The 9231-nt window shown below is 41.7% G+C and overlaps 1 protein-coding gene across 1 annotated transcript; it reads right to left on the reverse strand.

Moving 5' to 3' along the window:
• Positions 1-2: 2 nt before the first annotated feature.
• Positions 3-9019, reverse strand: RBM22 (RNA binding motif protein 22). The gene is made up of 11 exons (XM_035105676.3): positions 8949-9019; positions 8172-8225; positions 7306-7335; positions 6743-6875; positions 6114-6214; positions 5826-5998; positions 5501-5701; positions 5167-5331; positions 2617-2705; positions 1810-1944; positions 3-1000 (listed from the first exon to the last, which is right to left on the reverse strand). The coding sequence occupies exons 1-11, from the start codon at positions 9000-9002 to the stop codon at positions 870-872; spliced, it is 1266 nt and encodes a 421-aa protein (XP_034961567.1). The 5' UTR covers positions 9003-9019; the 3' UTR covers positions 3-869.
• Between the last annotated feature and the right edge of the window lie 212 nt (positions 9020-9231).

Here is a 9231-nt window from a genome sequence, read left to right on the forward strand (position 1 = left end):
CATAGGTAAAAATATGATTCTCTTTACTAGGACACATGACAGACTTGATGCAGAAAAACAGGGGGTACAGGGTAAATACCGAAAACACATATCTAAAAGAGCCATCAGTAATCAAGTGTTGCGTTAGGAAATAAACCAGACTAGTTTCAGTAGCAAATGGACATGAAGGCCACATAAGTCACAACTCAAAAGAGTCACCAACCCCTTTAACAGAGGTTTAACAAGCATGCAATGCTGCTGCCTCAACATTTTGGTAGCATGCATCACAGACAGAATCATGAATGGCGAGAAACAGCGTTGAATAGAAAGTGGCACAGCATCCGTATGCCCCTCATTATAGTCTATAACCTCCCTGTATCTTTCCATTCCAGCTCAGCGCCAAGAGAAACTTGAATCTAGTTTTAATGGCAACACAGTAATTTGACATTCAAACAGATTACTACTGAAGGGCTTTCCAGGCCATTCTGAACAATGTTGGGTAGTTTTTCCACTGTATAATTGACTGGGGGTTACCAAACTGCCTTAAAGGAGGGTGTCTTGTTTCGTTGCCAAAAGACTAGTTTATTTGAAAGTATCCAAAATTGAAAACGCTGGTGGGATTTGTAGTTCTACTATAATTAAAATTCCTCTAGGTCATTTTTTAAAAAGCCACTGTTTCCTCAAAATACTTGTATCAAGTTCTTTGGTTATACAAGTGATCTGGTTTTTTGTTTGTGTAACACAGCTGGACTGAACCAGGGCCGTGTGACTATGAAGGAGAGATATTTTGTTTCCTGCACATTGTAACTGAATGTGGTATGCTACCAACGTAAAGTTCCGTAAAAAAAACAAAGAAGAAGAAAATAAACAATGAGGATGATCTTGTGGTGTTAGGGGCTGTTGTGCTTCCCGGCATGGGCACCCATTCTCTGTGGATCTTGAGAAGGATAATGGATAGGACCCGGAGCTCTCATGAAAGGAGGTGGCGGACCCATCGCATGAAACATGTGTGGCCCAAAACCTGCAGAAAAGAGGACAGACAATCTTCGACACTTGATCAAAGCTTTTGGAGGCAAGAGAAAATTCTCTGAATTTGTGACCGGCACCTGACATACTCCTTTATTTAATGTCAGATACCTTGCTTTTGTTGTCTTTAACACAATTTCTTTCTTTTATTTGTTTTGTAAAGCAAGTTATCATTTTTTTATCCCTCTTGCTTGGGTAAGCCACATGGCACTTTGTTGGCTGTTTCCTAGCAATCAAGCACAAGACTGGGCTGCAAATCTTCCATTGAAAAATAGTCTGACCCCACAATTACATTTCCCACAATGTTGCTTCACAAGCAATTGCTTCTCTGCTGCTAAATACCTTGATAAATTTGAGCGGGATGATTAAAGAAGCAAACACGCTCAACTAACCTTCTCTTAAACGAATACAGTGTTGCCTCGCAAGACGAATTTAATTCGTTCCACGAGTCAATTCATTTTGCGAAAAATTCGTCTTGCGAATCAGTTTCCCATAGGAATGCATTGAAATTCCCCCCCCCCTAGGAACGCATTAATTAAATTTCAATGCATTCCTATGGGAAACCGTGATTCGCAAGACAAATTTTTCACAAAACGAATTCGTCTTGCGAATCACCATCAGATCGCAAGACGCATTAGTCCTGCGAAAAATTCGTCTTGCAGGGCATTCCTCTTGCGAGGTACCACTGTACCAATAAAAGATGTTCATCATCCTAGATATTAACTAAGCAATAGAAAGTAGATCCATAGATGCAAAGACAAGACATTCTGCTGCATATTTTGCCAAAAAACAAAGGAAAATTACCTGGGGGTGGTGGTGGAGCAATGCCAGGCGGGGGTGGCAGGGCAATGTTCACCACAGCTGGAGGGCCACTGGGAGGTAGGTTGAAATAGTTTGCAGAGGCTGCCTCCTCTTCTGCTGCAGGAGGAGGAGGAAGAGCTGTGGGGACAAAAAAGCCTTGATGTAAACCTTTTTCAACAGATGAGAGCAACCCAAGTCCATGGAGCACTACTGCTGTCCATTTTCTCAATGTCTATTATCGTTCGTATAGGTTCAGTAAAGGAATTTCCTTCCCTATCAAAGTCACCTGGCTCTAAATCAAATGCCTCATCCTGCCAAGGCCTATATTATTAGGTTTCAAATAAGCTTAACCACCCCACCTTTAAAGCAGGAAGGAGAAATATGCAAGTCACTAGATGTTCTTGGACTACAACTCCCATCAACCTTTCCCCATTAGCTGTGCTGGCTGGGGCTGATGGGTGCTAGAGCCCAACAACATTTGGAAGACCACAGGTTCCTCATTTCTGCCTTAAAGTACAACTTAACTCCCTTCCATCCAGGGGTCCTTTACTTTTTACCTCCCTCCCTTCTGATACTAATAAACCTATTCACAGACTCTCTTGTAAGCACTGTTTCCTTCTCTAGTCCTAATTCAGCCAGTGTCTCTAGCTATGCCAACTTCAAAATGAGACCTCCTTAACCTCCCAGAATAAAAATGTTTATTGCACCTCTGTTTTCCAAACAAACAGAACAAGAAAAGCATTTTTTCTGCAATTCACCCTGTCTAGAATGTCAGAGAACCCGTTTCTGAACAAGGAGCACTTTCCTTACCTCCAGGTAATCCTGGCACTGGCTCCAATTTTATACCAGATTCTGTGATTCCTTCTCTTTCCTTTTCTTTTCCTCTGGCTGCTTGAGACCTGAAACCGAATCAAAGCATTTGAACTATGGTCAAGTATTAAGCTGGGTGGATGCTGGACTTCAAGATTTTAAAAATTGTAAGCATATATTAACAAAAACAAATTTTAATTTTAAAAAAACCTAATTTTTTAGAAAAAGCACAGCCAGTGCCATACTTTAATAGCTGTGTATATCAACCGATTTGCAAAATATACTTGGTAATGCTCCCTAATATAGACAGGAAGAGAACCGGGTGGCTCTCTTAGAATGGTCACAGCTAGCTCTATGAGAAGCTGCACGAGTTCAGCTTGGAGAATAAGCAAGATGGTGCTCTCAGATAACTGCAGAAACTCTTTCAAGGAAGAATCTCTGAAAGAAAAATACACGTTGCCATCGGCTTCCGGTTGACCACGCCATCTTGCTCAGACGGGGGTCCGCACAGCGGAGCGGACCTCGGCGCTTCAGAGGTGGAGGGAATCGTTCCAGCGAAACGAAACCTCCTTAAAAGCCCCAAATCGTGCTTTTTGGGGACAGATTTTGCCTGGCGGCGCCAAAAGCGGGCTCTCTCCTCCCCGGATCGGCTTTGTTTAAGCCCCCGAGAGCGAGGAGCTGAACCGCGGCGGACAGGCTGACATTGCTGCTCTGAGAGTGCGAAGCTGCGAGTCTGGGAAGTGGAGGTGGCCAATTCTTCAAAGAACATTCAGCAAATGAATAGACTGTGAGTAATTTGGATTCTTTGGAATGTAAATTAAGGCAACAATTTGGACCTGGGAGAGAGGGGAAAAGAGGAAGCCACCCCCCCCCCCCACGGTAACATAAGAGACAGTAAACAGAAACCCGAAGCCGTAAACAGAAGATTTTAACTTAAAAGGATTCCTCAAAGGCATCAAAGAGAATCTCCCCTAAATGCAGGGTAAAAGGGGAGAGAGACTGTTGTGATTGCCCTGCAGAATGAAGTTAAGACTAAGAAAGACCTTTCTTTTTCTCGGGAGCCGGCAGCCCAGAAAACCCAGTGAGCTGACCAGGATTTATAGTTAAATTTTATTCCTATCTTTATCTCTGGACTTTTTGGGAATTTTTTTTTGGTTTATATGCTTTTGAAATGTGAGTTCGAACTTTATTTTTAAGAATGCAGCCAGCTTGTTAAAATGGAGTCGAGAAAATAGACTGCGATCATATTCCACCCCATGTGACAAGTTTTGACCTTGACAGGACTGAACTATGTCAACAAAAAGGTACCCGCCTGAGTTTCAGCGGACTGTTTTGACCTTAATGTGGGAAACAAGAATAGAACTATGTCAAGAGGAGACACAACGGCTAGTGTTACAGCAACAACTCCAGATTGTGATGACAGAATATGATTTCCTAGAAGATGAAGTTTTTGAAACTGAAGAAGATGAATGTGAGAATGACAATGATGACGACTGTGATGATTTAACACAAAATGAAGCCCATCACGAAAAAAATGATGATTTTACTCTACAAAAAGTTGGATGGAGTGCCTCCCCTTCGAGGGGGGCACGACTGGATTTACTGGAACTCCAGAATGACCACAGGGAAGAAGGAAAAATTAAGCAGAGAAGAGAAGAAGCTCAGGGGTCTGATATGGAGGCCTGGATGGCAAAAGACTGCAAACAGGGGGTGGGGTGAAGGGAAAGTGAAGTGGTGATTGTAAGGATGGGTTAATAGGACTATAACTGGACTGCTGACTATGGAACTTGCTGGATTGGAGGGGTGGAGCAGGTACTCGGGGGGAGTAAGGTTAGTTTGGGAATAGTTATAGGTTTAAAAAGTGAATTGATTCTGGAAAAAGGTGAAAATATGGAGGCCTATAGAGGGGTAAAAATTAGGCACGGGAAGAAAAAATGGGAGTTTGATTTCTCAGTGATTGGACAATAGGCGAAAATGATAATAGTTTAAAAGTGGTATAAGATATAAAGGTGTATGTTATAAAATATGAACTATGAAACTGTTGAAGATGATAAATAAGGGAGGAAAACCGGGGAAGGGTGGGAGGGTGGGGAAGCCCACAAAATATGGTTTAACAATTATGAATTTAACAATTATGATGAATTTTTTTTTTTGTCTTTTTTCCTTTTTGTCTTTTTTTTTCCTCTTCTCTTTTTTCTCTTTTTCTCTTTTTGTATTTTCTTTTTTTTTTTTGGTATGACAATAGATGGTTGGATGGATGAACTCCTGCGTACTGCCCTGGTTCACTGGAGCTCCCTGGTGGCAGGGGGGGGCTTGGGGGGCAGGGGAGGGGGAGGAGGACAGAAACCCAATCATAAAATGGACCACTTCTGACTGATCACCTGCGTGGGATACTTCTGTGGCAGGGGAGGACCCATGGAGGGGGGTGGGAAGAAGGTGGAAAAGGTGTTTATGTATGTACCATTTTTTGTAATTTGTAAAAACCAATAAAAATTATGTTAAAAAAAAAAAAAATACACGTTGCCATCACTTGATTTCCTCATCACTCACCTGCCCCATTTCACATTAAGCCTGCGGCCATTGACAATGAGCTTGTTGAAGGACTTCTCTGCTGCCACTTCTGCAGCTTGTCGTGTAGCGAACTGGATAAATGCACACTGTTGCCTCTGCACAACAGTTATTGTCCGGATCTCGCCAAACTGATAGAAGTGATTCCTGAAGAGGAAACATATTCCAATAAAGAAATGCCCTGTTTCACATTCCCGATTCCTAATATGCTTAAAATACACTCCACAACCTCAAAGCTTATTGTGCAGACATACCAAAAGACACGCAATCAACATTGCCAAACATTGATCTGAAGTAGATCAAAAAATGCACTTACCTAAGGTCAGTCTCAGTGATGGTGTCACCCAGGCCACCTACATACAGCGTTGTAATTGTCTTGTCATCAGGTGGGTCCAAACGAGGCATTGTGGAAGCTCGTTTGAGAAGCTTGTCAGCCACAGGATCATTAATTCCATAGTAACGATCTTTGATATTCTGATCAGCAAGGGGATCATCTGGATCTGTAGGTTTCTCATGTCTAAGGATTCAAGAGCAATATTTTATTACATTTGTTGTTAAGTGCCAATTTCACCTGTCTCATCTAATCTTTTAATTACTCAGACACCTGCTTTCTTAAGTTTACTTTTTCACCATAATTATACCTGTAGGGACATTCTTCTCCTCTTTTACACTCTCCTTTCACCCAGAATGAACAGATATGTGGACGGTTGCGTTTATAGTAAGGTGTGGTCCGAGCCAGTTTGAGCAACATGTCACTAGTGGATGTTGCCTTTCCTAAAGCACCAACAGGTCGGGTGCCATCAGAGTTCATGATCTACAAAAGCAGAGAAACAGGGATTTACACAATAAAACCAGGTGGAAAACACATGTCTTAGTGATCTGGTTCATTTACTTTAACACCACTAATTACACAAGAAACATTTCTTCACCTCTCTTTCCATATTTTGGGTGTAATACTCTTTGTTAACATCCGACTTGGGCATATCATCTTTAAGCGAGAGTCCAGCATCTCGAACCTGAATAGGCAAACCTAATATTTAATGGGGAAACAGAAAATTAATATAAAAGCAAAATAATAATTACCACTAACATTATAAGCCAAGTATTTAAGCAAATAGTTTGAGAGCATTCGAAAGTAGATCATGGACTAAAACCATGGATCCTTGTCCAGTTATTTTCCTTAAGAGAAGCAGGCTGAGCATGTACTGCAAGAGACAATTTCAACTTCATCTCCACTATTAAAAAATCTCAGCAATGACTGCCTAGCTCTGAAAAGATGATGCTAAATTCAGAGTCTCCAAGCAGAGGGAATAGCACCAGTACATGCCATTCAGCACCTAATGCATGCAGGCCCAAATGTGGAAGGGGAGTCCATATACAATCTGTTTCTGTACTGAAATTGATTTTAGACATTTAAATTTTGTATCACTCAGCATTCTAGGATCCTTTGAGATGAAGGATGGGATATAAAATTTTAACAACAACAACAACATTCTATACTCGGCAACAATGTGTTGATTTTGTATTTGCACAGTATAGTAAAATGATAGCTACACACCATATTCCAGGTCAAGAAGGCAGGTCTGACAAACATTTTTCAGCTTGCTGCATGTTTGGCACACTTCTGTCTTCTTAAAGCGCATCCGTACACCCGGGCACCAACGAAATACTGTGAATGGCCTAGCACAGATCTGAGACAAGATTGCATTAACGTGTACCAGCCTATCTAACTATAGAAGAACACATGACTGGTGCACTTTCAGTTATCAACACTACATAAACTCAAAACAAGGGAAGTAATTATTGGAAGACTCAATGAGGGTGGGAACTGATTGCAGTGTGTTCAGTCCTTTTTAGACAATGGTATCTTTGCTGTTCTCCATTATTCCATTGTGGAAATGAATGAAATGTTTTGCTGTGTAGATCTAGCAACACTGTTGTATACATGTTCTATTGACACCACTGAAGTGAATTGAACTAAACTAAGGTGCATGAGTAAGATTTAATGCTTATCCTTTATTGCTGTGACACTAAATTGTCAGGAAATATTTCTACCAGTAATACAACCACCCTTTAAAATTACGTCACTGTAACATACTCTCTTTTAAATGACAAACATACCTTGCATTCTTTTCCATATTTCTCTTTGGTCTAAAATAAAGGAAAATACGTGTTAGAAAAAATAACTTTATCCCAAGATTATATGCCTTTTGAACTCCAGTTCACCTTGTCAACTCCTACAAATTATCTCCCACAATATATGTTAACTGTACTAAATACTACTTTATCTGCTCGGACTGTCCTAGGGAACAGAAGAGAATTCACACTTTCTCTGATAAGAATATGCAAAAACCTCTGACCTCACATCTCTTTCTAAAGAGACTGAAAATCATATTTCTATAAGAAATGTTATCTTAATCTCCCTTCCAAGCATAAAGGATACTGCCTGGCAGGGATTCAATGGAAGAAGTAGTATTTTTATACACAAAAGGAAAATGTTTCTTCCATTAAATCTTTGTGGGAATGGCTGGTTACATAACAGCTGTTCATGTACACCAGAGTGTAAGTTTGAGTATTAGTGAAGAATAACTTCAGAGAAAAGCAATTATTATGGAGAGCCTGCAAACACAAATGGAGGCATATCAGTATGTTCAGTTAAACAGATTTTAAAAGGATTTATAAATGCTTAATTTCCAATCACAGACAAACAAGTGATCTAAATACCTACTAAGATTTTCATCTCAATATATTTTGTATAACCTTCTACCAAGGAAACTATAACACACTGCTTGTTCTTGCAAGTGAATACACAAGATCAATACCTTAATCTAAAACATATTTTCTTAGAAGCAAAATCCATCGCATAAAGAGTACATACTTTATTTTATAACAATGAAGTCGGAATTGGAAGTTCCCTGCAAGTTAATATCCTCTTATCTTTGTTTCATTCTGCTGATCTTTAGTAATAGCCCACAATAAACACATACCATTCGGATATAGGGGTTTTCTCCAAGACATGTCTGGCACAAAATGGGGAAATCCTACACAGAAGTAAATAAAATAATTTCACTGCAAGCACATTTTACCAACCCTGAAAAACAGTCTACAAACAGGCTGTTTCAAATTGAATGTGAGAACGAACACCTCAGACATTCCTAATATCAGTAAATTGATCTGATGTAAAGCATTCAGTGTCAAGGGAACTTCTGGGACTGGGTGCTACTTATGTGTACCGTATCACCGTATTAAGTGCTGTGTCACAATAGCAAAGAACGGCAAGAGAACAAATGAGTGCAACTCAAATCTCCTGGTTTCTACAGTCCGTGAGGGAAAGAACTTGCACGCACAAAACACAGCAATGAGTTCTCACGTTCAAAGCATGCAGTTAAATACATCCTCCGAACTGCACTTCGGCATAGCCCACACGCCCAGTTGTGCAGCGAGTTAAAACCTCACTAGCTTCGCTAAGCTAGTTTCCCCAAAAAACGTCTCTTTTACAAGGTGGGAAATCGGGTCGACTTCGGTGGTTAGCACGAGGCTTCTCGATCTCTGGCGCTCCTGCCCGTTTCCACACGCTGCCGACTCCTAGGACTCCCTTGACCCGGCAGGAAGCAGGAACCCAGCCGCCTCACTGGGTGGGTTAGCGGGCGGCAGCGGATCCCTCGCCCGCGGGAGACTGAAGAGCTCCGAGTAGCTCACCCCCGCACCCCTCTCCTTCCCGCCCCGACACCCGAGGGAACCACCCGGCCCCGGGGGGTATTTACCGCATCCTCCCAGTTCTGCCGATTATACGTGTTGGATCCCAGAGACGTCGCCATCTTGGCACGCCGAACAGGGGCGCCCGGAAGTAGACTGTCGGCACGCCGGAAGCGTTCCTCACGTAACCTTGCCATAGAGATAGAGGCGGGTAGAGTGGCAGCGCCACCTCTGCAATGGGTAAAACATAGCTGCCAAGTTTTCCCTTTTCTCGCGAGGAAGCCTATTCAGCATAAGGGAAAATCCCTTTAAAAAAGGGATAACTTGGCAGCTATGGTAGAACCGTCGGCG

Source organism: Zootoca vivipara, chromosome 2 (genome assembly GCF_965207765.1).
Source record: "Zootoca vivipara chromosome 2, rZooViv2.hap1.1, whole genome shotgun sequence".
NCBI classification, from domain to species: Eukaryota; Metazoa; Chordata; class Lepidosauria; order Squamata; family Lacertidae; genus Zootoca; species Zootoca vivipara.

Bases quoted from the DNA above. Each gene is read 5' to 3' on its own strand.
- RBM22 (XM_035105676.3), bottom strand. From the start codon at position 9,002: ATGGCGACGTCTCTGGGATCCAACACGTATAATCGGCAGAACTGGGAG. The intron at 6,876-7,305 runs GTATGTTTGTCA...ATCTTGTCTCAG, and splicing joins AATATGGAAAAGAATGCAAG to ATCTGTGCTAGGCCATTCAC. The intron at 1,001-1,809 runs GTAATTTTCCTT...TCTTTTCTGCAG, and splicing joins TGCTCCACCACCACCCCCAG to GTTTTGGGCCACACATGTTT.